Here is a 13225-nt window from a genome sequence, read left to right as displayed (position 1 = left end):
CACCTTAATAAAATAAAAAATAATAACTCAAAGATGGTGAGGAAGGGAGTAGGATGTAACTGACAATAGGGAAAAAGTGGGAAGGGAAATACAATACAGGTATTCATTGAAGCAGAAGCTTCTTTGAAAACTAAACAGAAGAGGAAATTCTTTCCAGTTCTGATTCCCACTCTGAGCAGTGATTTTCCTATATTAACTTTACGTGCTTCTGTAATAGAACTACATGGTACCGTTTTCTGCTTATCATCCATTGTGCATATTCATTATACATTTTAACAAAAAAGAAAGCAAGTTCAAGGTGTTGGTTATTACCTTTAAAAAGCCCTACATGGCTTAGGGCCAGCGTACCTGCGAGACCGCCTACTGCCACATACCTCCCAACGGCCTGTAAGATCCCACAGATTGGGCCTCCTTCAGATGCCGTCAGCCAGACAATGTCGGCTGGCGGGCCCCCGGAGGAGAGCCTTCTCTGTGGTTGCTCCGACTCTCTGGAATCAGCTACCCCCAGAGATCCGGACCTTACCCACTCTCATGGCCTTCAGGAAAGCTGTAAAAACCTGGCTGTTCCGGCAGTCCTGGGGCTGTTGACCTCATTGTTGAGGTCCAGCCCCGATTAGAATGAATGCATGTGGTTTTGTGATTTTAAACTATCTTTTTTTCTTCTCTTTTTTCTTCTTTTTTTTTATTATTAATTTTTTTTATTTTGTTACATAAACAACACATGCCCATACCAGTGGGAAGAGAGAAAAAATCAAAACACAAAAAGACAAAAAACAAAAAACAAGGGGGGAAAAAAGAAGAAACAAAAAAAAGAGAAAAAAAACACAAGTAGATATTATAAAAAAGTATATCAGCTGGTTCCAACATGTTTTGTGCATCTCTTCCATTAATTCATATTAATTCAAATATCTTGACTCAAATGTTTACCATATTGACATCATTATACCTCCACTTTTAGTTGACTACAGTTATTTAAACATCTTTCATCCTTAACTATGCCAAAGATTTAATCCATAACCACATGCTAACATTTCATTTACTTGTTTGTAAAATCCTCTATTAACATCAAATCTTCATATCCTGTTTTAGCTAAACATCCATAATATTTAATACCAAAAATTCCATCTTCCATGTATATAGTTTATTATCATTCTCCTTTCTTTATGTAATTATATCATATATCGTAACATTTTCCCCATATTAGTTAACATTTAACTGTATATAGTTTTGTTTTATTTTTTAATAGTGATAATTATTGTGATTAATAACCTTTGTATATGGTCCAAAAGTATTTCTAACCTTCCCTTCTCATATCCAACTATTATTTATCATCTTTTTTTTGTAAGCCGCCCGGAGCCCTTCGGGATTGGGCGGCATATAAATTTTGATAATAAATAAATAAATAAAGTCATACTTGAGCATTTCTGCACTATTCTTGGCAGTCTCTTCCGCTCCACCAGGTGAAATCTGGGTAAAGTTGTTCAGGTCATTTCCACTACAGTAATAGTTCCCATTACCTACATAGAAGCAATTTTATTTTATTTTTTAAAGAAAAGAATGAAATAAATAGAAGCAGTCCTCACTTAAGGACTACAATTTGAACCAGCCCACTCCATTGGGACCACACCCAACTCAACCTCAGTTCCTCTGCCACTAAGCAAATAACCCTTGACCATTAAACATAAAGTCATATGGCCACAACTTGAGACATACAGATGGTTCTCAACTTACAACCAAAATTGAGCCCAAAATATCTGTTGCAATAGCTGCAATAGCTACGAATTCTGGGATTGCTCATTAAGTCTGCTTTTTGTAAATTCAAACAGTTGCTGAACAAAGAGGTTACTAACAGAAGGCTTTGTATTAGTATTAGAATTAAAAAAAAAACCATACATTAGGCTAGACAAGAATTTGGTGGTAAACTAAAACTATTTTGACACACAAAAAAAATTGTACTCCGATGTCTCACTGATTGAGGAATGATGAAATGTTTGTTTTAAAAAATAAAACTTTTGAAACCCAAAAAATGTGTTGTCCCTCATCCACTGGCATCACATGCTCAGAATATATGAGTTTCTGGTTCCTAATGCTTGTTTTGGTTCACCGACAAAAGGGCGACCGACAAAAGCGCGCTCGACTGAACTGCGGTGACAAAACCGCGAGTTCTAAACCGTGCTGACGAATGAGCGCTGAAGCGCGGCGACAACAACGCGCCGACAGAAGCGTGCTCTAAACCTAAACCTAACCCTTATTACCTTAACTTGAATCGCGCTTCTGTCGGCACACTGTTGTCGGCGAGTTGATGACGTCGCGGTTTTAGCGCCGCGCTTTTGTTGGCGCACTTTTGTTGGGTCACGGCTTGTTTTAATGGTACAGTCAGTTTTTTATATTCTCAAACCACCTTAGCTCTTTCTGCTGAATTGCTTTCACTCTTCTGATATTTGTTATCGCTGAAATATCTCTACTCCTGATTTTGCCTGTTTCTTATAGCCTGAATCTTATAGCCCCTTTGCCTAGTATTCTCCTTGATTTCCCAGCACGCTGCCAATCTGAAATTAGTTTTTAACCACCTATCCAACACCTCCACTTCTTTATTGTCAACTGTAAATTTACTATGCATGTAGGTTGACACAATCTAGTGTGTTGCTGTTTTGTTAATATTTAACATCAGCACAGATTTTGACTTTCCTGGTAAAAGCTAATACCTGTAAAAACTGTTATAGCAGAATCGTCTTTTCCGGCTTCCTCAAGTGCTTTCATAATTTCATTGTACATCTGCACAAGAGAATTACAAATGAAAATAAATTCCCATTCTATAATTCAGAAAGTTAAGAGGAAAAGCATTAGTAGAATTACTGAATCCTTAGATTATCAATATCATCCAAAGAATGACTTTTTTTTAAGAACTACTGTAGACATAGAATGTTTCCAATAAATAAAAATTGAGAATAATGAAACATAAAGTAAAGGTTAAGGTTCCCCTTGCACATATGTGCTAGTCGTTCCCAACTCTAGGGGGCGGTGTTCATCTCAGTTTCAAAGCCGAAGAGCCAGCGCTGTCCGAAGACATCTCCGTGATCATGTGGCTGGCATGACTGAACACCGAAGGCACACGGAACGCTGTTACCTTCCCACCAAAGGTGGTTCCTATTTTTCCACCTGCATTTTTACATGCTTTAGAAATGTTAGGTTGGCAGAAGCTGGGACAAGTAACGGGAGCTCACTCCGTTATGCGATTCGAACCGCTGAACTGCCGACCTTCTGATCGACAAGCTCAGCATCTTAGCCACTGAGCTACTGCTTCCCTTTTTAACGAAACATAACAGAATATCAAATTGTGGTTTCTGTGTGTTTCAGTATATGTAAGTAACTTTTGTCATATATGACAAAAAGGGTTATGATCTTTGTAATGAACAGATGCCGTCTTTAGCCATGCATAACATAATGAAAGCTTCTGGTATGTAGATGACCACAGAAGTGAAGCACTCACAACTTCCCCTAATGTCCTTAAATTTTATTCCCTTGGGACTGATGGATCACTGCACTCTTGTGTTATCCCTTTTGTGGGACCTTGGTTGAAAAAAAAAACCCTATTGTTGTGGCCCAGCAGGAGCTGTTGGAGCTGCCACCAGACTCCGACAGCGAGGGGCCCTATGAGTCGGCTCTGGAGGATGGGGAGGACCCTGGACAGGGTTCCGACTCCGAGCAGGGTGCAGAGAGGCTGGTTGGCCACCAGGAGGCACCTGAGCCTTGGACCGGTGGGGAGGAGACAAGGGAGTGTGCTCCTGACGTCATGCCTTGGAGTAATGATGAGGAGACAAGGGAAGTGGTCCTGGATGCCCGGCAATGCTCGACGTAGAGAGCAGCTACGCAGTTACCAAAGATAATTGGACCCAGGTGATTGTAATTAGGCTCCTCTCAAGATAGTATTTAAAGGGAGACTGGGAGGAGCCTGGTTTTGCAGGATTCAAAGTCATTCCTAGCACTGGAGAAGCTGTTATCTGTCGAAGTCTGAGTTGCTTACCAAGGTTCTTATCTGTTTGTTAAGCTTGGCTTTCAGCCACCGAGGTTTTGGTTTCTTGCTAATAAAGTGCGGTGACATTCCAGTTAAGCTTGTCTCGGCATTCGTTACTGGACGGAGGAGGGGGTCAGAACAGGTGACTGATTTATATCAATCAACGGTTTCAAATAACCGACCCAACAGGATATTGCTTGCTACTCCAATTAGCTTCTTCAACCTGAAAAACATTGCCTAGTGCAAGTACAAATCTTCTTTCTTGTTACTGACAGATAGATACGCTTCCAAACAAAGCACTGGGCTGGGCCTATTCATTGTGTTTTGTTTTCTAAAAAAAAAAAAAAAAGCTAATGGACTTATTTGGATCTCCAGACCTCCCTGTGGTTGGCAATTTTCCATTTTTAAAAGTAAAATAATTCTTTAAACGTAAAAAGAAAGGGGGAATAAGTAGTTATCATAATGAATATGTGTAGCATTCCTGGTGAAATGTTGTGGATCCCAGGCAGAGGTGGGTTCCTACAGGTTTGCACCTGTTCGGTAGAACCGGTTCGTCAAATCTATCGAACCGGTTAGAAGAGGTTCCACCAGTGGACCCGGAAAGCAGGCCACTCCTACAGAAGAGGTTCCAAAAATTTTTGAAACCCACCACTGGTCCTTGGATATGATTATTCTACACTATCATGCTCATATTTATAAAACTCAGTGCCTCTGTGAAAGGTAAGGATGACTACTGTGTTTGTGGTGCAATCAGAACATTGCGTGTGTTGAAGTTGTTTTAACGCAAACCAAAGATGCCTTTTAAAAAACAAGTTTACATCCTATTCTCATGCATGCCAGTGCTGTGTGTGAGGTAATTTAAGGTGGTTCTGACAAGTGTCGGCGGCATCTTCATATCCGGTCACATGGGCGGCAAGCCACTCCCATCCGGTCACATGGGCGGCAAGCCACTCCCACAAAGGAGGCCACACCCACAGAGTAGGTTCGAACAATTTTTGAAACCCACCACTGCCTTCTCTGCTTTCATTTGCTCCCATGCTACAAAATCTACAAGCTTTACCTTGATACTGATAGCATTTTTCTTCTTCGGTCGGTTGAACATGATCTTTGTGATGTTGTCTTTAGTAGTAACCTCAATTGTCTCATAAATGGATGTGCTACCAGGGGAAACTTCATTAACTGGAGAAGTTTCTGCAGGAACCAAACTCGATACCAGTTCAATGTAGCTCTGTCTGGCATTGTCCTGTGATGAGAAGTCAGTATTAAAACAGAATATATAGAATATATAAATGATATCAAGATAGAAACCTATAATTTGGCTTTGCTATCAGTTGATTAATCATCATGACTGTTGTTTACACTTATTTATTCTGAAGTTGTTTTTATTCTTTTCATGTTCTTTAAATTGTTTAAACTGATAATTTTTGAATTGTAAGTCATCAGAGTCACTTGGTTGAGTGGTGGCTATAGAAGTTGAATAAATAAATGAATAAACATAAACAAAGTGAAGGATTCAAAATTAGAAATACTGTATTTTATTTTCAACATTTTAAATGACAACAGGGCAAATCTACTTGCTATATTTTATTTTATTTTTATTAATTTGCATCTTTGGAAAATCCTGTGATTGTATATGTTGAATGATATTATTTCTATGGATTTTTCAGAATTAGAATACAAATACCGTATTTTTTGGAGTATAAGACGAACCGAGTGGGGAAAAACAAAAGGAGATTTCTTCCAACAACCGGTTCTCTGAACTACTTAGAAAGCTACCAACCGGTTCTCCCGAATAGGTGCGAACTGGCTGAATCCCACCACTGCATCAATGACTACTCGAGTGCGGCTATCCTTATATTTTTAATGTAGGAAAAGTTAAATTGGTGGATTTCTCTTATTTTGTTGTCTCTGCCATCAAATATCATCTATAGTAGAAAAAAACAATCAACAAATGTTCCTGAAGTGGAAAGCACTTGCACCTCATGCTCTAATGAGTCGAGGTGGCGCAGTGGTTAAATGCAGCACTGCAGTTCAGCAGTTTGGCTGTTCAAATCCCACCAGGCTCAAGGTTGACTCAGCCTTCCATCCTTCCGAGATAGGTAAAATGAGGACCCAGATTGTTGTTGGGGGCAATATGCTGACTCTGTAAACCGCTTAGAGAGGGCTGAAAGCCGTATGAAGCGGTATATAAGCCTAACTATTGCTAATTTCCCCTTGAAGGCCACTTGGAAATCACCAAAAAAATTGAACATTGTCTTTTGATGTGCAATACAGAATCCTTCATCAAGAAGCACTCTAAATTAATTTTGTTTCTAATTTAACAGAATTTATTAGATCAGGTATGAATCTCCGTTACTTATGAAAGGTTTCACAATGCGGCCTTGAGTAAAACAAGAAGTTCCTTTCTTCCACCTTCCAGTGGTGACAACTTTCATTAAAGTCGCCATAGAAATTAACATTTCCCTTTTGTTCCGTTTTTGCATATTTTGATAAGAATCAAAATGTGTGTTCCATGGGCATCGTCATATAAAACGTGAAATAATGTAGATGGTACTAATTATTTTACAATGTTTTTTTAAAGATTATTAAACAAAAATATTTAAAATGGGATCTCCCCCCAACTTTTAATATCAAGTAAAAAAAACTGTACTAGAGAAAGTTCTTTTAAAATTTTAAGATTAAAATCCTGAATCTACATACATATCAATTCATCATTTGCATAATTAGGTAACCGATGTAGCTATATCACCTGCATATATTTATACTTTTTTGCAATTAGGCAGATTACATATTATCTCAAATTATGTAAATTACATGATTATATTAACATGGATATAATGGGATATTTTTCTTTTAAAGGACTCTTCCCACCCAAAACGTTAAACCAAGGTTTTTGAGAGTATGCTTACCTGTGTCATATTGCCAAGTGAGTTCCAAGCATCCCATTTGGCTTTGTTGACAAAATCCAACATACCTGGTTTTGGAATATTACATGAGCCCACCGTAGCCTGTGTTAAATCAAAATCAAGTTTCAACTGATTAGATAATGATTAAATGAGGCTAAAACTGCCACTAGACTGCAAAAGTATAAATTATACTATAATTTATTATCATTATAATTTATGAGTACACATTAATATTTTATTTAATTCAAATTATGTCTATTCCAAAACTTATAATGTAACGTTCCCGTGGTTCGTCCATGAGGCCAATGTTGAGAAAAGACAGGACACGAACTTTCTCGAGATGGAGCGACGACGACCCAGATTGGGGGTCTGGTAGCCCCTTTTATTGAGATAGGACAAAGGCAGGAGGAGCAATCAGCACGTGCTTAAAAACAGCCTGTAAAAGTACAGTTTCTAATCTACTGCTCAGGGAAGTTCTGTCTATATATGGTCAAATCCTGGGCGTCAATGGTAGGGCACATCTCAGGATGTTATGTTATGAACTATGAGGATGTTATGGAGTTTTAGGAGTTTGTTTTCTCCTGTGTGGTTCAGCGTGGCTCTGCATCTATATTACAACATTATAGGAAACTTTCTGCTATATTTCAGGAGCAATTATGAAAAGTATAAAACCAGATCTCTCTCCCTCTGTGTGTGTGTGTGTGTGTTTGTGTGTAAAGTGTTTTTTTCCGGTGAGATGGAGCATACTGTGTGTGTGTGAGAGAGAGAGAGAGAGAGAGAGAGAAAGAGAGAGAGAGAGAGAGGGAGGGAGGGAGGGAGAGAGAGAGAGAGGGGGAGGGAGGGAGGGAGGGAGGGAGGGAGAGAGAGAGAGAGAGAGAGAGAGGGAGAGAGGGAGAGAGGGAGAGAGAGAAACAATATATTGTTTTTTTCCGGTGAGATGGAGCATACTGTGTGTGTGTGTGTGTGTGTGTGTGTGTGTGTGTGAGAGAGAGAGAGAGAGAGAGAGAGAGAGAAAGAGAAAGAGAAAGAGAAAGAGAAAGAGAAAAGAAACAGACAGACAGACAGAGATAAAAAATATATTTTTCAAAAATTTACATATTTAAGGAGGTAAATTGTTGGAATACCTGCTTAAACAATGCATAAAGCTTCAACTTGATGTCATCACCTGGATCATCCTTCAAAAGGCTTACTTGGTGCTTGGCCTTCTCAAAATCTTCCTGACTGAACTGCATGGTAGAATTCGTTGTGTGCAATTCCAGCACAGGAGAACGAACACCGTGCACTTTACTGTGAACAGGAAAAAGGAGAAAAATAAAGACCAAATCAAATAAAATTTAAAAAAACTCAGACGAACTTGTCATGTGCTCAAATACCCTTCGCAATCGCCAAAGATCAATTTTCTAAAAAGAAGAGCCATTGCTCCTTTTAGCAGAATAAACCTTTGAATAAGATAGTCCCTTCTTCATTCTTCTGTTAAACATTATGCTGCGAACTTCGTTCCGATGCTACCAAAAAAGGAATCCAGATGTTGTAAAGGTTTAACAATCAACCACAAACAGAACACAACTTGGCTGGCTTTCAGAAAGCAAAGGGCAAGAGAATTTCTTCTCCCGTTTGATGTTACATAAATACGCCTATATCAACACATAACTACCTATCGCTAGTTATTCACATTACATATATAGAGCTGAGGTGGCGCAGTGGTTAAATGCAGCACTGCAGGCTACATACATACACACACACACACACACATTTGTTGTATTTGTGCTGATAAATAAATAAAGGGAGACTAGTATAGATCTATTTCAAGCTATTTAGCTCTCATCAGCTAGCCATACCCTTACTGGGATTCGATATATATATATCGATATATATATGTTGCAACTTATCCAAACCCTAACAGCCTCTGGGCACCAAGTCAGGCATCTCAATTGCAAGATCTCCCCAACCAGAGGTGAAGAGGTTTTACCTGCACATTGATACGGTATTTATCTAGCAGCTCCATGTAGACATTGAAAAGTAGAAGATTGGACCCTGTGGTAGCCATAAAATAGTAAAATGGGCTTTTTTCTTCTTCACCCACCATCTCAGACTGTTATCAGTTGCTCAGGAAGCGAGTAAACCAGTGACGCGTGGTGACTCCTACCCCAAATCTTTGTATACGGAACGTTATCGTGGCCAACATAACTGAAGATCAGGACAATGACTCTTCCATCCTAGTTTTGCCAAAGATTCACCTGAGTTCCCTGTTGAATGTGATAAGTTTCTCCTATATTAAATTACTTTTATTTACCTGTTTTTGCTAGCTTGTGCCACATCCGCAAAATTTCGGTATAAGCTGCACATCTTTTTTACACTGTGCCAAAACTATGGCAGGGGGAAAGAGTCCAGGCTGAGAAAAATGTTGTTCAGTGAAAGCCAAGAGTAGCAATTCTGAATTGCAAAAAAAAATAAATCTGAACAACTTTAAGAAGGCAGCCAAATTTGCAGCCCGAGAGGCTCATTCCGAGCTCCCCTTATTGTTACACCAGAAATAGTTAGGTTTTGTTTCAACAAAATAATGAAAGGGCAAATGTTTTTTTGTTTTGTCAAGCTGCAGTTAATTCAACTGAACTTTCAGGATGCAATATTTTTTTTTTCATACGCGAAACAGATTCCCAGTTTGTAGCCCTCAGATTCATATCCATCAGGAAATTCTGGTTACTGTCTTGGTTGACTGTTCACGGTGAACAGTACAAAAAATACATCATACAATATACCTCATTGCACAAGAACCAATTTACATCTGGTGCATAACTTGCACAAGAACTTAAGTACAGTATTACTTGGCTTCATGGGAACTGGTTCAGAAACCAGTTCAGACACATATTCTGTGACTATAAAATCTATGCTAACTGCAATCTGTATATCAATACAGACTTTTTGCAGCTTTGATATGTTTAAATGATTAAATCAACAACCCTACATAAGCCTAGGTCAGTATACTCCAAGTTTATGAGAGTTCAAGCACTTACAATTATACATCGCATTGCCTGCCCATAGTCCAATAATAGAATCGTGGGAAGTTATCATCCAGCCCTCTCCCAGAAAAATGAAATATCCTAGGAAATATTGAAAAGGCAGAATATTTCTCTGGATGTGAAAAGAAAGAAACATGTTTTAAAAGACAGAATAGTTGCCTGTAGCTTCCTGCCCATCCCCAGTTAATGGGCCATTGACAAGGCCAGGCTAGCCCACTTTACATAATAAAGACTTCTCCACTGCAGCCCCAGGGGGGGATGGGAGTAAAGGCATGATAATGTTGGAACTTTACTCAACTGGCCTCATGGCATCTGAGAAGTCATCCATATTTGGATTCAAAAAACACAGCCTAGAGAGTTGCCCCTGCATGGCCCTATGGGAGTCTGACAACCAACCAGAATACATTTCTTACACAGGAACAGGAAACAGAGAGGTGGGATTGAACAGGTTATAAAAAGCCTAGCAAGCCCCTCCCTCAGCCCTTCTCTTCTTCTCCACCAACATTGAAGCATGTGATCACCTTTTCTGTTCAGGGCTTAAGCCATGTGGCCCCGTCCAACAATAAACCATCTTTCCAAGCATCCTCCATGTCTCCAGTGTCTTTTCCCCCACTTGGAGCCGAACCCAGAAGGACATTTCTTTCAACAGTATAAACATTGCAACATTGTCCCTGGAATATACACTACGCATGGATGGAACAAAGATATGAAGTCACTTTATGCTTCACATTTAGTACAGTACTCCCACCATCAACGGAATTCTAACAGAATGGCCATCTAAAGTCCGTTGTGTTATTATTATTGAAGTGCATTTCGTTTCTTACTGTTTCACAGCAAGATAAAGTTTATTTATCTGGCTGCATACTGTCTCAGAAGGGAGATTACTGTGTGCTTTTTGTAGCGATATCTGTTTGCATGGTGCACCATGCAGAAACTATAGGGCACCTCATCCTAAAATGGACAAATATAGCAATAGCAGACTTATATACCGCTTCATAGGGCTTTCAGCCCTCTCTAAGCGGTTTACAGAGTCAGCATATTGCCCCCAACAACAATCCGGGTCCTCATTTTACCCACCTCGGAAGGATGGAAGGCTGAGTCAACCTTGAGCCGGTGAGATTAGAACCACCGAACTGCAGATAGCAGTCAGCTGAAGTGGCCTGCAGTACTGCACCCTAACCACTGCACCACCTCGGCTCTAGGACAATGGGCTCTGTGTGACTAACATACTCAGGAGCATTGCTGAGATCAAATTTTCAAATATGTACTTCCAAATAAGTAATAGAGATGTTTGATTCCTGGATGTATTTGTAGATTCATCACAACACACAGCAGCCAAAAACTGATGGGAGAAAAATAAGGCCCTTTAAAGTAAAGAATGAACATATTCCCGCATCTCATCTTCCTAATTATTACCTCTATTGCTTTGACAGAGCTAAACTGGCCTAGGGTAACAATATTATCAGATGTATTTATTTACTGCATAAAAATAAGATGTTGTAAAACCAGGAATCCCCCCCCCAAAATCTGGATTATTAAAGGGACCTTCCATCCTTATATCTATTATCCAACTCTTTCACTATACACAGGGGGAGAGAGATACACAAACACATACAACAAATATGTAAACCATAGCTTTGAGCATTTGAAACCCATCATAAATAACAATTTCAATTATCATTCAGAGTTTTAATGGGATGAAATACGAACAGTTGAGTAGAGTCCAAAAGGATCTGGATGCTGCAATTCCTGATTCTAAAACACTTATTTAGTAGGTAGGAAACTTTTTTTTCCCCAGCAGGCAAAACACGTTTTAAAACAAGTGGGGGGAAAAAAAAAGAATTTCACATTGCAACTTTGGAATAATGCAGACGCTGTGCAAATGTTCAGCCCTGTTCCTGCTTATATTATTTCCTAATATAAATGTAATGAACCCCCTTACTCGGTCCTGTTGGTTACTTTTAAGTCAGCTCTTAAAAACACCCTTCCAGCATCCACCAAATACGTCTTTTCCCTTTATTTCTACGTTATGGTGGAAGGAAAAAAAACACCTGTTGTAAACTCCCGGCCTCTTTGCAAAGGGGAAAGAAACCCTTATTTTTCAGGCAGCAATGAAATGCAACCTTTTAAAATAGATGGGACTACTACTATCTGTCAGGAATGATGTAGGATCTCCTGCTTGGGCGGGGGGTTGAACTAGAAATTCAGGGGTCTCCAACCTTGGCAACTTTTAAGACTTGTGGACTTCAACTCCCAGAATTCCTCAGCCAGCATGGCAACTTTAAGACTTGTGGACTTCAACTCCCAGAATTCCTCAGCCAGCATGGCAACTTTAAGGCTTGTGGACTTCAACTCGCAGAATTCCTCAGCCAGCATGGCAACTTTAAGACTTGTGGACTTCAACTCCCAGAATTCCTCAGCCAGCATGGCAACTTTTAAGACTTGTGGACTTCAACTCCCAGAATTCCTCAGCCAGCATGGCAACTTTTAAGGCTTGTGGACTTCAACTCCCAGAATTCCTCAGCCAGCATGGCAACTTTTAAGACTTGTGGACTTCAACTCCCAGAATTCCTCAGCCAGCATGGCAACTTTTAAGACTTGTGGACTTCAACTCCCAGAATTCCTCAGCCAGCATGGCAACTTTTAAGACTTGTGGACTTCAACTCCCAGAATTCCTCAGCCAGCATGGCAACTTTAAGACTCGTGGACTTCAACTCCCAGAATTCCTCAGCCAGCATGGCAACTTTAAGACTTGTGGACTTCAACTCCCAGAATTCCTCAGCCAGCGTTGCTGGCTGAGGAATTCTGGGAGTTGAAGTCCACAAGTCTTAAAGTTCCCAAGGTTGGAGACCCCTGGACTGGATGACCTTACAAGGTCCCCTCCAACTCTTGTTAATCTGTATCTTGTTGCAAATCCAAGACATTTGGGGGGGGGGGGCGATGGGCATTGTAACCCGATATATTTAGAAAGCACCGATTCGGAGGAAACCAGGATCGTTAAGAAGCAACGGGAGGTGCGGGGAAAAAAGCTCTTTCTCTAGTTTCTCCTCCAGGGAAGGAAATAAAAAACACTCGGGCGGGCCCAACTTCTCCGCATGAGACTCTTTTCTCTCTCTCTCCCGCCCAGCTTTCCCCCCCAGACAGCCGCTCTCACCTGATCCCCCAAAGCGGTCTGCCAAAACGCAGCGGCTTCGACCTCGGGAACTTCAGGGCGGCAGCGGACAACATAACCCCCGAGAAAGCCCGCCCGCCCGCGAAAGCCAAGCCGAAGCTGGCGGTGGTTT

At 40.2% G+C, this 13225-nt stretch overlaps 1 protein-coding gene across 1 annotated transcript in view; it reads right to left on the bottom strand.

Annotated features, from left to right (window-relative positions):
- ECI2 (enoyl-CoA delta isomerase 2) overlaps positions 1 to 13225 on the bottom strand; it is a 20994-nt gene extending 7769 nt beyond the window's left edge. The window contains exons 1-6 of the mRNA XM_087707516.1: positions 13096 to 13225; positions 8046 to 8208; positions 6925 to 7023; positions 5076 to 5258; positions 2706 to 2775; positions 1415 to 1517 (exon numbers count right to left, since the gene is read on the bottom strand). Of these exons, the coding sequence (XP_087563642.1) occupies positions 1415 to 1517; positions 2706 to 2775; positions 5076 to 5258; positions 6925 to 7023; positions 8046 to 8208; positions 13096 to 13169 (692 nt within the window). The 5' untranslated portion in view covers positions 13170 to 13225. The remainder of the gene's footprint in view (positions 1 to 1414; positions 1518 to 2705; positions 2776 to 5075; positions 5259 to 6924; positions 7024 to 8045; positions 8209 to 13095) is intronic.

Source organism: Thamnophis sirtalis, unplaced genomic scaffold (genome assembly GCF_051295495.1).
Source record: "Thamnophis sirtalis isolate CommonGarterSnake01/CBP01778 unplaced genomic scaffold, rThaSir2_p1.2 scaffold_2, whole genome shotgun sequence".
NCBI lineage: Eukaryota > Metazoa > Chordata > Lepidosauria > Squamata > Natricidae > Thamnophis > Thamnophis sirtalis.
Note: the sequence above shows the minus strand (reverse complement) of the source record. Positions and strands in the feature narration are given on the sequence as shown.